The sequence below is a fragment of the Macroventuria anomochaeta genome, assembly GCF_010093625.1.
Source record: "Macroventuria anomochaeta strain CBS 525.71 unplaced genomic scaffold BU25scaffold_29, whole genome shotgun sequence".
Lineage (NCBI taxonomy): Eukaryota > Fungi > Ascomycota > Dothideomycetes > Pleosporales > Didymellaceae > Macroventuria > Macroventuria anomochaeta.
In genome coordinates this window covers 427541-442916 of record NW_022985390.1, presented here as the reverse complement: position 1 = coordinate 442916, position 15376 = coordinate 427541, and the positions used below count along the sequence as shown (strand labels likewise).

Sequence of the window (15376 nt, the reverse complement as noted above, 5' to 3'; positions counted from 1 at the left end):
TCCTCGGAGGTGAGCACAGGCACCACGCTAAGAAATAACGTGAACTGGTCCTCCAATTGGCGATGACGTCCAGCACGCTGCCCCGCGAACTTCGTGAATTAACGACGCGTTCAATAGCTCTCTACTACGACAGCGCAATCGCAATTACATTCAATTTAACCTTTCCAAAGTGACCTGACGCAGCTACAGCTCATGTTGTCCCTCAGTCACGCGTACCCCACCTTTTCGCACGCGGTCCTTGCCCAGTAAGGCTGGACCTGCAGCTGCAACTGTTGCCTGTGCCTGCCATAGCGGACACGCCAAACTCGCCCGCGCAAACAACCCGCTGTCTCGCCAGCTCACTCAGTCATGAGTGCGCAGCATCAACACATAGAGCAGTCCCATGCTGCGGGTGAGCCAGCGATCTCCACCTCGCCGTCGCCGCCGCGCCGCGACCCTGTGGAAGACGTAGACGACAACTTTACCCGCAAACGCCAACGCCTGGATGACGGCGGCGCTGTTCTGCGCGCAACGTCGACCGACTCAGAATCTCCAAGCAAAGCAATCACCTCGCCGCACAAAGAGATGGTCGCCATGACCATACGAGAGCATTCACCTCCATCTCCGTCGCCTGCAGAGGACAACGAGCACGACCACATTGCTACTGGATCCTCTACCAATCGAACATCAACACCCACAAAGGTGCCCTCGATGCTAGATGGCGCAGATGACGACCCTACCAGTCCGCCTGTTATTGAGATCATCGACGACGATGAAGACGAGCTGTCAGCTGGATTTACAGTGCAGCTCAATGCCGAGGGTTACTTTAGACAGTTCCCTTACCATGATCGCTTCAGGAACGCCTTACAGGCACTACGTGAAATCACCAACCATGTGCAGAAGAGTAAGTTGGATCAGCGCTGCTTATTCCTGATATGCCCTTTGCTTATACAATCTAGACCTAGATATCCCTGCCGACCTCCTTCCATTGTTGGCCCAGTGGCTCCACGGTCTCCCTGACGACGTTTTGACCCATTTACAAAGCTTCTACATAAGCAAAGGAATGTTCTGGATCGACTTCGCGGACCTGGTTGAAAAGCTTCTGAAGCGGAGGTACCAATGGATGACTGCTCTTAATGCTGGCCAAGATGATGACATGAGCAGATACCCATTCGGTGAACACTTCGGCGATGACGCGGCGGTAGACGAGGCTTTCTCCGGATTCTTCAGCGCCTACATGCGACTATGTTCTCATTTGTTTCTCGTCGACGTAAATCTATTAAACCGGCCACGTCCCGGGGAACAATGTTCTTCATCTTTGCTGAGCGAAAAGCATCTGTGTCACCTTCACACGATTCTTCGCAGCGAAAAGGCTCCGTTGTTTCATTTACTGCGCAGAGAGTATGCTGTCGATGTACGCGATATGAGCAATCGCCTGCACACAGATTTTCTCACGGCCAACGGCGCTCAAAATCTACTGAGGCTAGCTGACGAAGCTTATCGTAACGTGTCGACGATCTTACAGACCCACATTGCTATGTACATGTGCCAGGTGTTGGGGACGCTGGGCTGGACCATCTGTCGATTCCCAACCGCCCGAAACGGCATCGATCCCGCAGAATACTACCGTGGAACCTTACTATTCTTTCGGAAGTACAGTGAAGACCTCCAAGATCCAGCAAAGATCACTGATGCTAGTGTGGCAAGGGACCTAGTCATTTACTTCTCCCATCTCGCACAAGAGCTTTGTCAGTGGGATGAGGAAAGCGCCAAAAGTCTGGCGGACGAATTACTGGACCTACAAGACCCTGACTCACCTACGAGCACGCAGGCTAGCGCAGATCTGGACGACTATCGCCAATACCCCGATATTCTCCCTGTTATGATTGCAAACGCCTGGAAATTCAAACTGATGCGCAAGTACATCGTGAAAGGAAGAATGGAACTGCGGGTTATGAGTATCGCCTTCATGGACGAAGCGCTTGTCAGCCTGCACAAGGAGTATCATGACTCGAACTCACCAGACAAACACCCTGTTCTGCGATACCTGGCCGATATTCTTCTTCGCGGACGGGTGGTGGACTACATCATAAGCGTAGATTCGCATCCGCAATTGATCTCTCGGAGCGGAAATATCGCGGGCTTTCTCGTCGTCACCGACCGATGGGTGGACAGCCAAGCCGATGCCGTCTGGAACATTGTGTCTCACAGCCCGGATCCTCGCGTGGTCACCGCCACAATGACCATGCTTAGAAACATCATTAATTTGATGAAGCCCGCAGATCATCTCTATCTGTGCATGAAGCTTCATGACTTGCCTATCGAAAGCTTTACATTGGACGTGTTGCGCTTCTTGCGAGAGTTGACCGAGAAACTTTTGGATCGATGTCCATCTGTGGACTGGAGCCTGAGAGGTGACTCTGCAAGACCTTGGAATGTCTGCGTCCGGTTGCTCCAAGATACTGCACCTAGAAACGGTGCGACCAAGCACGACCTAGATCTCAACACTGAAGCCGACGATCAGCTGCGCTCGCTGGCACGTAACATCCCAGATTCTGATCAACATTCCATCTACGAAAGATGCTTGAAGCAGATCATCGCACGATCTGATGCGGCTACAGGGTCGGTGAGGGTGATCTTCATCTTGATTTCTTTCGGAGATACGACATTTTTACAGCAAAACGGTGATATGGTGCGCCAGGTCCTTGAAGAGATACCATCTTTCGTCAAATCGGAGGCCGCGAGTACTCCTCATTGTTATCAACTACCGGCCTTGCAATATCGACTTGAGCTCCTTGCGTTCCTGGCCTGTAGAGTTGGCCAGCTGATTCCAGAAGATCTTTACGAAGGCTTGTGGGAACACATGGTCGGCCAGCATGCTTTATCAAGTCATGCTCGCGATGTGGCCTGGGCTCAACTTCTACAAGCGACCAAGGTTTCGCCCAACAACGACTTTTGCCGACAGCTGATCTTAACGTATGTGCCGGCTATGGACCCAGAGTACTACACGCCTGGCTTGTACGAGTTTGTGGCGAACTACAACTTCCCTATCGCACGAAAGACTGTTCAGGTCGACGGTGTGGAGCATTCACTCCTGCAGATTCCGGGTGGTGACCTCCTCTGGTCTCTGGCTCTGTCTAGCCCTCCTGGTACTATTGAAGAGCTCGCAGCTTGTGACCTTGCCGCTCGGTATACTCAGCTTTCTCCGAGTCGAGATGTCACTCTTTCGGAGGTTGAAGTCGCTCATATTGAGCTGGTCGAGCGGTGCATGAAAGAACTGAGAACCGCTTTTGGAGTGCTGTGCGAAGAGTCTGATGGAATTCAAGACAGTAGGCTTCGATTCAGTCGCGTTTTGATGTTCCAGAAACAATTGCTCGAACTGATAAGGCAGAAGCCTGAGTTCAATCGTGCGCGCCGAGCAGACTCGAAGGTTGAGTCAATGGATACTGGCATTCCAGTTGCGAACGCCATTACTATCAGGTATCAGATCGGCAATGAAAGGCAAAGCGTAGCAATTGCACCGGACCGCACAGTTGCAGATTTGTATCGTAGCTTGTGCCACGCGACTGAGTGCTCGAAGCTCAATCTCTTTGCAGGAGGTCAGAAGCTTGACGTAGCTCAGCGAGCCGACCAGAAGGTTTCCGATGCCAATATTGGCGGTCAACTACTTGTGCAAGCAGTTCAGAGAGACGAGACAGCACAGGCGATAAACGCACCGGCTGCGGGCTTCTCTGAGTTCGAGACTAATCTGGTCAAGCATTTTGACGAAATGTTCGGATGGATGGACGCGGATGACGCGACAAGTCAGCTGGTAAGCACACATCAACAATTCTCTCCGCATATGGCGCTTTCGCTAACCATCCAGCTCTTCGACTTGTTGACTATGTTTCCGTACCGCAGCACAATCACTAATAGTGTGGCTGCTGGTGAGGCAACACTCGAAAGTCTGTTTCCACCTGGCAAGTTTTTCCAGGCGAAATATGCCGCCCAGGCCATACACAGCAGGCTTAAAGATCAGCTACGTAGTGTGGGTCATTCTCATTACTCCTAGGGGATTCGTGTACTAATTACTACTAGTCAGCACTGGATGAGACTTTCTTGGTCAACGCTATTAAGCTTCTTGACCGTGCGTTACTCAGTGAAGAGCTTCTCGGGCACAACGTTCCTGCTTCTAGTGGACTGCCACTTGCAGCTGTTTTCATCAGCGCCATGTTGGATTTTCTCAGAGGTATGTCTACAAAAGCTACCCCAGTCATGTCAAGCCAACTCCTAATGTACAGCAGAGCGCCCTTCCTCCGACCTGTCGAAGGACTACTTTTCGGATGCACCCACTTTGGCAGATCGTCTTGTGAACATTCTTGTGACTGCCATTCGGACGACCGGTGCTACGAAAGTCACGCAAGAGTGCTATGCGGTAATCCTAGAAGCTTCGTTGTACTCTCCAGTTATCTGGCAGACGTTCTGGGGGCACTCCGAAGTTTCTCACATTCATCGAACGCTTCTGTTGACCGATAGGCGGGAGAACCTTCGGGAATATATCAAGCTGAAGGTCCTTTCAGTCTGCGGCGGCCACCTTCCATCCTCCTGTCCGTTGAGCACAGCCGATATTGCTTCACGCTATTGGATCGCCATTGCAAGCATCTTGGCCGGTGTTGCTCACGAAGCTGAGCAGTCAGTGCAGCTTTTCGAACTTGGTCAGCATGTCTTCCGAGTCTACGATGAACATCACCGTAGCGAGGATAATCTGCGCTCGCTCCTTCGCAATTGGAGCTCTTGGCTGTTGGCTTACAATCACACCGAACTCCCGGGCCGATACGAGATCGACAACGTTGTTTTGGGTTTCACCAAGCTACTCTTGTGTCTTGTACCCTCATTGAAGTCGTACAAACATCCTTTGAACGCTGGCGCGCTCATCTCATCTATCTTCCAAAGGTTCCTCTTCACCAGGTACGTTCCCTGTCATCGAGAATTTGTCTTTCATGCCGTCTGCTATACCCCTCGGCCTAACTATATCAAAAACTCTGTTTAACATCAAACAGCGCATCATCTGTCGAAGATGCAGCACAAGTAGACAGCTCTACCTCGGCTTCGCGTCCTATCCTTGAAAGTACCACACGAGGGGAGCTCTACGATCTCATGCTAGCTCTAGCCGACGACAGTCAATCCTATGAGCGCCTGCTTCGACTCTCTGGCGACGTTGAGAACAAAGCTGTCAATAACGTTTTGCCTAGTCTCTCAGTTGACCGTACCATCGAGGTTCGCTCTCGAACAGGATACGTCGGCTTACACAATCCTCGCGCTATCTGCTACATGAACTCTTTACTAGCGCAGCTGTTCATGAACCTGAACTTCAGACAGTTCATGCTTGGCCTCGAGGTGAAAGAGGGTGACGGGTCCCAACGACTGCTGCTGGAGACCCAGAAACTTTTCGCGACGATGCAGAATTCGTACCGCAAGGCTGCTGATCCACGGCCCTTTGCAGAATGTATAATGACTCTGGACAAGACGCCCATCGATATCGGAGTCCAAATGGACGCTGATGAATTCTACAACCTGCTTTTCGACCAATGGGAGGCACAGCTTGTGAACGAACAAGATAAGCGACGATTTCGCAATTTCTACGGCGGACAGATGCTGCAACAGGTCAAGTCGAAAGAGTGTGAGCATGTGTCGGAACGCGCGGATTCATTCTTTGCCTTGCAATGTGATGTGCAAGGCAAGGCCAATCTGCAGGAAAGCCTGCAAGCCTTTGTCCAAGGCGACGTCATGGAGGGAGACAACAAGTACAAGTGCGAATTGTGTGGCGGTAAATTCGTCGACGCCGTGAAACGGTAACCAACGCCTCGAACGAAAGGAGAGCAAAGCTGACTGTGGTAGGACATGCCTCAAATCTGCGCCGGACAATCTGATCTTCCATCTGAAACGATTCGATTTTGATCTAACCGACTTCAGCCGGAAGAAGGTTCATGAACATTTCGGCTTCCCGGAGACGATCGACATCGGACTATACAACGTCGATCACCTCAGTGACCCTTTGAAGCCGCATATAGAAGATATCTTTGACCTCGTTGGCGTTGTCGTACACTTTGGCAATTGTGAGAATGGTCATTACTATTCTTACATCCGAAAGCGGCCCTGCCCAACCAGCGATGCCTCACCTACCTGGCTCAATTTTAACGATGAGGCGGTAGATCCATTCGATCCAGCAGAAATACCCCAGAAGGCATTTGGCGGGCCTGTAGAGGATGCTTACACCCGTCAGTACAAGTTGTACTCTGCTTACATGCTGTTCTATCAGCGGAGGACAGCCATCGCAAAAGACCAACAGCAATGGACCGTCTCGTCACAAGCACAGCCGCCAAAGGTCGAAGTTCCTCGGGCTATTGAACATGACATCGACCTCAAAAATGAGCTCTTCATCCGAGAGTACTGTCTCTTTGATCCGTATCATTCAGCGTTTGTGCGACAGCTGCACGGCGCTTCACGCAGGATCAACAATGGGACCTGTTCAGAGAACCATGAACAGGAGACGCGCGCTCTTGACGTCTTCCTAGCGCACCTCGGCCGTGTAGTCTGGCGCCAACAGACTACTGGAATATTCGAAGAGGCTCTTTTTCACCTTCGTCAATCAGTTCTGTCGTGCGAGGTGTGCTGCAGTGTAACCCTTCAGTGGCTTGCACGGGACGATGAGGTACTGCACAATTTGCTTTTGCGGTGTCCTTCCCCAAGCATCAGGTCACAGACGAGATCATTTATAGTCGACAGCCTCAGGTACCTTCGCGACAAAGACGTTTTTCTGTACGGTACGACCACAGACAGCGACATGGTCTTAGACTCTGCAGAAGTTGATGGAACAATTATCCCGATCGCAAAGCGATTAGCGATACTCGCTGAAAGTTCATCGAGGAACTCCAGGGCCTGGGACGATCTGTACCTGACGTTGACGCAAGTAGCTGAGATGGGCCATGTTGAGACGGCCGCATTATTGGATACTGGCATCTTGAACTTCTGCCTACAACTCTTCTGCATGCACGTCCGTCCCAGGAATGTCGGGGAACATGACGACTTTTCTCGAGTCTTTGACAAAAGGACGGGCGTCTACAATAGGCTCATAGGCTTTGTGTCTACCATGCTCTCGCGCATGGACATGAATCTACCGATCTGCGATACGTCGGATCGAATGGCCGAGATCGATCACGAGCGGATGGTTTTCCCGCTCACCCCATACGAAAAAAGCTCACTGCTGTGTTGGCAGGGCGAGCTGAAGGCATATGCAGTCGTGGACAAGATGGTGGAGTTGTTCGATCAGGCCAAAACGGAATCTTTCTACCCTGGGGAGGTAGTCAAGTGGATGACCGGATCACTCGACAATCGCGTACACCGCAACATACTCAACATGATTGTGCAAGGCATTAGTGAGCTTAACAATCCTTACTGCGACGCATATCTACGAGTCGCCTCGTGCTACTGCGAGGCAATTACCACTCTGGAGGCACTCGGCAAAGTCTGCAGCACCGTCGTTGACGCCATTGCGACGATCGAACAACCCTCTGATGAGAAGAATTCCCCTAGTGGTGGAATTGCCTTGCGCTTCTTCAAGGACGTGTTCAGATTGAGCAACCCACATCTATCAGCAGCAGATATCCACTGGCATCTCATCGCCAAGAGCGACAGATTCGCCAACCCGTTGCTCCTGTATTCTGACGAGAGTGTTCGCAACGGCGCGCATGAGTTCATCCGCGATCTTTACACCAAGTACATGGAGGATCCGCAAAACTTGGACGAGGCATACAAGTGTGCCAGAGCCACCGCTGCTGAGATTGTCAAGAGGATTGCATATGAATCCAGCTCCGGCATGCCGCGCAGGCATCTCAAACCATTGGTCGAGTCGGGTAACTTCCTCGTCGCTTTGCTCTATAACTTAGATCAAAGCGAAGATCCAGGCCTGGCCGCCTTCAAAAATGAGAACGACAAAGCCCTGGTCTACCAGTGGCAAGTCGAAGTCGAATCGCGGGTGCGCATGCTGCCCGAGGTCAGCCTCCCGAGCCCGGGTGAGGGGGCATTTGATGCATCTGACTACGGCAGTGAGTCTGATGATATCGGGCTTCTTGATCCGTGAGCTGTTCATTGACCGCGTCAATCCTTACAGATTTCCCGAGTTCGACCAATGCGGTCTTTAGCTCTGATGGTAGTTCGGATAGCTCTGGGGACTTGGAAGAGATTATACGAAGGCGAAGAGTGACTCGACACCGATGAGGAGGTGGGATATGGCAGGCGGGTGCTGAGCTTACGGCGTTACGAGTTTATGGTATCGGTTCTTGATTTGGGAACGCGGAGGCATTCGATGGAGTTTCTTGGTGTACGAGAAGCCTGATGACCACTCGGTGAGGTGCATTGGTTGGAGGGGTTACGAACATTCATAGCATAGCGTTGGCGATTGGCAACTGGCGACTGGGGACTGGGGACTGGGGACTGGAGACTGGGGACTGGGGTCTCGGGATGTGTTACGATCAATCATGAACACGAGCATGGAGCTTCGGCGTTTCAGCGTTTATGAGCATAGAATTCAAATACCCATCTTCCATTCTTTAATTGACCTCCAATATGTACTATCGTGGTTTGCTTGTAATTCCTTTCCCCAGTCTTGGTTCAACTATGATCGTATACGTCTTCCGCTCCTCACGTTGTAAGATCAATCATCCTGTAGCGCTGAGTGGCGGTTCTGACGATTCCATCGTACTTCGTACGCGCCAATCTACAAAATAAATCACAGCACAACAACGCACTTCCCAACCCATCCAAAACATCTACACCATCAGGAAAATACTCGAATTTGTCTGAATTGAAGAGTTCATTGCTCTATTCCACCGTCACAACCGCTCCGTCAGCACGTCGCTCCACGCCTACTTGGCCAGCCACACGCATCCTTCCCCAACAAACGTGCATCGCATTATCACACGGACCAACATGCAGCCATCAAGCCTTCTTCTCTCTCTCTCTCTCCGTGTTCCACGCGACTCCCAAGTCGTAGTCTTCAAAAACCTCCGTCCAGCTGACTGCCCACTTCCTTCCGACACCCGCCGCCAGCCTTGCCTCGCGCAGAGTCATCTTCGAACCATGACCAGGTGAATTGATGGAGGCGTTTCGGTCGAGTTGACAAGCTGGAGCGTGAGGTAGAGCTGTGGAGGCTGACGTTGTGGGGAAGGGGCGGAAGGCGCGTGGTGAGCGAGTGCGTGAGTTGTGTAGGGAAAAGGGAAGGGAGGGTGGGGAGTCAAGCAGCAAGCGCTGTGCAAGAGTTTGGGGCATGGATAGGTGGGTGCATGAGAGGTCTGGGATGGGTTCATTACTTGGTAGGTGGGGGTTGGGTGTGTGTAGCTCTACAGCTGTGATGTTTGGAATGGGATGGAAAATGTAAAAAAAGGGCGCAATGATGCAAAGGCGGAAGTTGTAGGACGGGAATCTGTTCGTCAGGATATTGATGCTGGAGACTTTGGAGGTTGGAAAAAGTGCGCAGCGAGCGGCTTGAGAGATGTGAAAGTATGAGAGAGAGAAGAAGAAGACTGAAGGCGAGCCGGTAACCGTAGCACACTCCTACTCCGTGTGAGATCCCGGAGACACAACTTGTGCGGCAATAGGAAGACAGAGAGGGATCATCCATGACGACCGCTTTTAATCGTTCAGTTCATGTCATTATGCACTTTTCTTTTTACCCCATCATGGGTCTGATCTAATCATCGTTGTCCCAGTTGCCCTGCTGCGCCTTCCCCGGCATCTTCGGTCCACCAGCTTGCCTAGCAACAATGATCTGGTCAACGCTCAACACCGTCCTCGCCGCCTCAGTAGCCAACTTGATAGCCCAGCTTTTGCTGACCCACAGATCCAGAATGCCCTCCTCCTTTGCATCAAGGGTGCCGGTGTTGTCGTCGTTCTCGATGTCGACACCGACGGTCCACTCGTCGTCCTTGCGGCCCTTCTGCGCGGCGTGGGCAACATACAGGCGTGCGAGGATCTCAGTTGCGTCGAGGCCGGCGGATTCGGCGAGAGTGCGGGGGATGACTTCGAAGGCTTCGGCGAACTTGCGGATCGAGTACTGTGCGAGACCTGGTGTCTTGTCGGCGATGGTCTTGATGCGCTCGATGAGCTGCATCTCTGTGGCGCCGGCGCCGGGGACTAGTCGTGCGTCGCGGGTGATGGCCTTTACTACGTTGACGCCGTCGTCGATGGCGCGCTCGACATCGTCGAGGTGGTTCTGGGTGGCGCCGCGCAGGACGAGGGTCGCTGTCCGTGTCTGCTCGTTCTCTTGTCTGAACACGGTGACGCGGTCTCCACCGATCTCCAGGGTCTCGACTACATCGATGTTACCCATTTCATCCGGCATAGGTGCTCCCAGACGCGCCAGAGGTGTGGCGCCCACAACGCGGCACAACCGGCGGAGTTCGAACTTGGAGAGAATCTTGATGGTGAGCATGTTGTAGCGGTTGAGGTAGTGCTGCGCGAGCTCTCCGATGGTGGACCCAGCAACAACGACGCGGATACCGGAGTCGTGCAGTTCCTTGATGGCCTGCTCGACCTGCTGCTCTTCGCCCTTTGTGAAATCCATCATCTCCTTTGCGTTGTGGAGCAGAACCGTGCCCTTGGTCTCGGTCTGCGAGATGTCGATCGGGCACGAGAACACGCCGACCTTGGCCTTGGTCGCCTTTGTGACGTTGCCCTCTGGTGATCTCGCGAAGACCATGCCCTTGACGACCTTGCTCTGCTCCAGCGCGCCTCCCATGATCTTGACGACCCGGACGTTATCGACGTTGAAGTTGACGGGGTTCTTGGGCAGCACGGCGAGGACAGCTTCTGCGACGAGGTCGGCGAGGAAGTCTTCGCTTCCTGACTGCTTGGCGGCGACGACGGTGCGGATGGCCTTTGCGAGCTCTTCTTGCGAGCGGATGTCTTCGACCTTGTCGCACACCAGTTCTGCGCTGCGGTTAGCCCTGAGTGCTCCTCGAACGGCTGCCGTGCATCACATACCCTCCAGAGTCTGCTGTGCCGCCTTCTGCGCCTTCTCGTACCCCAGGACGATGTCACTTGTCTTGAGACCCATGCGAATGAGCTCCTCTGCCTTCTTCAGCAGCTCGCCCGCAAGAACGATGACGAGGTTGGTCGCATCGCCCATCTCTGCCTCTTGCTGCTGACTGGCCATCACCAGCAGCTTCGCCGCGGGGTGCACGACCTCGAGCTCCCTCAGTATTGTCGCCGCGTCGGAGGTGAGGATCATCTTCTGGAGGTGGTTGATGACGATCTTGTTGCGACCATAGGGACCGAGGGAGGTCTGGACAGTCTGGGCAATCGTTCTGCAGGCATCGATGTTGCGAATGACGGCGCCATCCTCAGCGTCGTAGCTGTTGTGGGGTGGTTAGCAGCGTGCACATGGCGAGGGCGGGGTAGGTGAATTCCCACTTCTGGTAGCCCTGCTTGAACAGCCCAGCGTTCGGGGCGTTGGGTATCGAGAGAGACATGTTGGGCGGTATGTGAGGGGTATCTGGGGCTTGGGGTTGTGCCTGGGAGCTCAGCGCGAACGCGTTACGGTAAATTTACAGGATGCTTGGCGTTGGTCGGCGGGGAACACAGCAACCACCGACAAGAGACCCACGGCCACGGTGGGACGATTGAGTGACTGTCTCAACGTCCTAGCACGATGGGACGAGAGGCGCGTGAGAGTGCATAGCGGCAGAATCAGGTCGGAATGCATAGCGGCAGAAACGGGCTGGCAGTGCACTGCTATGCGCACAACACGGCAGAATGGCAGTGAGCCTCTTGCAAGCCGTAATCCAACACTGTTGCCATCCCAAATGCAGGGTCCAGCAGTACACCAGAGGACGTCTCGCAACGCAGCCTGTACGTCGTCCGCAGTGCTGCTTCGCGATATATGCGGCTCTGAGAACACGCAGACAGATTCACCGAGTTGCAGTTTCTCAACGTTCACCCAGTTGCAGTCTCTCAATCACCCGCTGCACAACTGCGCGAGATTTCACCAACAGGGAGACATGACACAAAAAGATGTGAGCAAAATCTATCTAGCCGTACGCCTTGGAACAATATGAAGGTACTGCTAGCGAAAAAAGACTGCTCGATCCCTCTAGGCACCATTAAATGACCAGCGTCTGGTAGAAGAAGAAAAGCGACACGCTGGAGATAAGGAGGGCCATGTAGAAGTGAAGAGCCGGTCTCCAGGCGTCGAAGTTTTTGTGAAGCGGGAAGAGAGCCATTATGTCAGCACGGCGCTAAGCCCAATGCACCTCCGCTCCAGCCCCGAAGTTTTCTGATGAGAGGCAGTGGACGTCTAGGTATCACCGTCGCCATTCGGAGGAGATGAACGCCGGACAGCAGACGACACGGCGGGTGGCCGCGAGAGCAGGTCAGTCCGCCATCTGTCTGACGGGCAGAGCCCATCGCTGACGGAACCAGGCCAGTCAATATGCCGCTCTTGTCGCAACACACCACGGACATACGCAACCGCAGCGGCCGCAGCTCCCACACCTGAGCACGCCCTCGGCCAGCACATCCCCCCCGTTGCTCACTCCTCCCCCTCCCCCTCCTACGCGGTCAACGCCGGGGTCCTGCTCTCGCGCCCGCCGCAGATAACACGCGACCTGCACCCCTTCGAAGCTGCCTTCTTCCTGTACCAGAAGCGCCTGAACGAGCGTCTCGCTCTCCCCTTCACACGGTACTTCTACTTCAAAGCGCGCACGCCCGCCGACCGCGAGTGGAAGCGGAAGATGGCACAGCGCCTGACGCCCGCACGAGACATTGGGCGGTACAAGGGGTACGGCGAGGAGGCGTGGAACGACGAGGTGCTTGTCGGCGCCAAGGAGAGCGAGCTCCAGTGGCAGGTCGACCGGCTGTTGGAGGATGCGGAGACGACGGGGGCCGAGGAGGACAGCGGTGTTGCTGCGGCCGCGGCGAATGCGGCCAAGGACGAGCGCGAGGCGTTTGAGCGGCCGCCGGGCAGGGAGACGGAGGCCGATCGGACCAACGACACGAGGAGTTTGGCGAGGGCGCTGCAGAGGACGCTGTATTTGCTGGTCAAGAACAAGGAGGGGAGGTGGGAGTTTCCGCAGGATAGGCTGAGGGATGAGAACTTGCACGGAGTATGTCATTCCCTTCCCATCTCTCAACTATACCCTTGGGTCCAGAACTGACATGGGACAGGCCGCGCAACGCATCATCACCGCCTCCGGTGGCCCCAACATGAACACCTGGCTCGTCGGCCACGTGCCCATCGGCCACTTCCAGCACACCTACAGCGCCCCCATTACTACCTCCACCGGCCTTTCAGAGCAAGGCTCCAAGACCTTCTTCCTCAAGGCGCGCATCATGGCCGGCCAGGCGAATCTCAAGGACAACAAGCTCGGGCTGCAGGACTTCAAGTGGCTGCACAAGGACGAGCTGAAGAGCGCAGTTGATGGCGATTACTGGCGCCAGATCAAGAACATGCTTGCTGAGCGGTAGTGAAAATGTACAGATTGGGACGGGGTGTGTAGATGTACAGATTGGGACGGGGTGTGTAGAATATGCATGTGGAAGACGTCATGTAGAATCATTGTACAGTAAATCGTGGAGCGAATGCGTTGTCGGAGCATGGCAAATATCAGCGAAGCCTCAAAGTTGATTTCTATAGTTCCTGGTGTTTGTAGTGATGCTCGAGATTGATGCTCGAGATTGATGCTCCTGGTTGATGCTCCTGATTGATGCTCCTGATTGATGCTCCTGATTGATGCAGCTATCTATCCTGGTCCTGATCCTGGTGGTCCTCCAGGTCCTGTTCCGCAGCGCTGGTTCTCGACCTCGGGGTATCGCTGTAATGCTCCAATCGCTGTCTATGCTCGTATTCAAACTCCCTTTGCTGATCCTAATTCGTCTCTTCGTCCTGTGATTCGCGCTTGCTCTTGCTGGATGAACCAGATGGCGTGTCCTACACTTGCCCCAGTGGTGCTCCGAAGTTCAGTGGGACGGTCTTCTTCAGCGTAACGCCATCGACCGGTCTGATCTCGGATGTACGCGAATCTGATGATCCCTGACGGCTGAGTGGCTGGCCGTCGTCTGTGGCGCCATCGAGTCGCTGCTGTTGCTGTGCAATCTTGGCAAGCTCCTCGTCCAGTGCAGTGAGCAAGATAGTATCTTGACTACCGTCGCCTGGGTTTGGTGCAAGAGTGAGTGGTCCACTCAATCCGATATCTTCCTCCGGTGTCGCAGACTGGCTCTCCTCTCCTAGTTGTGGCTCCGTGTCGGCGTCTTCGCTGGGTTCTTGCTCGACAATCAATTCATGTACTGGCAACGACTTGAGCTTCTCGGGCACGATAGGGTCCAGATGCTGTCCAGGAGGCGGTTTCTTAGGTGTGTCTGGAGATGGTGATCCTGGATACAGAGGCGTGTGGCCAGCAAACCGCTTGTTAGCCTCAGGTACTGGCGACAGAATAAGGGCAGAGGGTGGTGGTGAGACGGGTACTTCGTCGTCGAGGGCTTTAAGCGCTTGCATTTGTGGTGACGGCATGTCAATGTGAGCCACAAAGTTGGGACGGTTTTGGCGCCTGGACAGCAGTGGAGATGTTGACATGGTAGGGACTTCTTCCGTTGATGACTCTTTTGATCGGGGTGGCGTCTGCGGCTGTCCTCGTTGTTCTACCGGTGATAAAGATGGAAGGTCGGCAACACACTGCTCCTGTTCTGTTAATGGATCGTCCGGCGGCGTGCTGGTGTCAGGGTATGAGGATGGAGAGAAGAGGGCTTTTGGACGAACAATGTTCTTCTGCATCAGTCCCGCCCACTCTGTCTGCGAAGAAGCATCGACGTAGTTCGCCATGACGGGTGCACATAAACACTGCAAGCGGTTAGTCCCTGGCGCAAGAGCTGGGTCCAAGGGTACTTGTACCGACCTAGCGGAAGCTTGAACTTGATTGCCGAATAATGCCGTGGCTTGGTTTGAGATGTCGCGTGGTAATTGCTAGCTTGGTCGCGTGGATTGTCTGAGCGAACGACGTGAAGATGGTTGTTGTTTGAGGGCAACGGGAGTAAAACTGCGGGGGTGGAGAGTGTCTAGACGTGCTGGCGCGAATTGTTATCGTATTAAAAGGGCGATCAGCGCTGGGATCCACATGTGGTGGAAGGAAAGGAGCAGCGACCTGCATTGCAAAACACGTCATAGGCAGGAACAGCCGCATACCTGAGCCGAGCCACCGTTTTACAGCACCATCTGGCGGCCACGACAGCGGGAGCCATGCGCCTCCCGGAACATGGCGTATGTCTCGCGCCAGATGCACCCGCTGTTGTGACTTTGGTTGATACGGGCCTTGTTCAAGCCACAGCGCGGTACTGTGGATCTGCATGTCATCATGCAAGAGTGACCCTA

General features: G+C 53.9%; 4 protein-coding genes across 4 annotated transcripts; 2 read left to right on the top strand and 2 right to left on the bottom strand.

The window, feature by feature from the left end:
- The first annotated feature begins 137 nt into the window (after positions 1-137).
- Positions 138-8515, top strand: BU25DRAFT_398592 (uncharacterized protein). The gene is made up of 7 exons (XM_033704915.1): positions 138-883; positions 939-3790; positions 3845-4006; positions 4057-4207; positions 4263-4926; positions 5019-5810; positions 5857-8515. The coding sequence occupies exons 1-7, from the start codon at positions 349-351 to the stop codon at positions 8096-8098; spliced, it is 7398 nt and encodes a 2465-aa protein (XP_033559011.1). The 5' UTR covers positions 138-348; the 3' UTR covers positions 8099-8515.
- Positions 8516-9606: 1091 nt separating this feature from the next.
- On the bottom strand, positions 9607-11707 carry BU25DRAFT_413357 (T-complex protein 1). The gene is made up of 3 exons (XM_033707016.1): positions 11428-11707; positions 10999-11369; positions 9607-10944 (listed from the first exon to the last, which is right to left on the bottom strand). Exons 1-3 carry the CDS (start codon positions 11484-11486, stop codon positions 9707-9709), a joined length of 1668 nt encoding a protein of 555 aa, XP_033559010.1. The 5' UTR covers positions 11487-11707; the 3' UTR covers positions 9607-9706.
- Positions 11708-12329: 622 nt separating this feature from the next.
- BU25DRAFT_441863 (uncharacterized protein) lies at positions 12330-13637 on the top strand. The gene is made up of 3 exons (XM_033709258.1): positions 12330-12385; positions 12436-13118; positions 13180-13637. Exons 1-3 carry the CDS (start codon positions 12340-12342, stop codon positions 13477-13479), a joined length of 1029 nt encoding a protein of 342 aa, XP_033559009.1. The 5' UTR covers positions 12330-12339; the 3' UTR covers positions 13480-13637.
- A 153-nt stretch (positions 13638-13790) lies between these two features.
- Positions 13791-15118, bottom strand: BU25DRAFT_134786 (uncharacterized protein). Its single transcript, XM_033700545.1, has 2 exons — positions 14904-15118; positions 13791-14848 (listed from the first exon to the last, which is right to left on the bottom strand). The coding sequence occupies exon 2, from the start codon at positions 14828-14830 to the stop codon at positions 13943-13945; it is 888 nt and encodes a 295-aa protein (XP_033559008.1). The 5' UTR covers positions 14831-14848; positions 14904-15118; the 3' UTR covers positions 13791-13942.
- Positions 15119-15376: the final 258 nt, after the last annotated feature.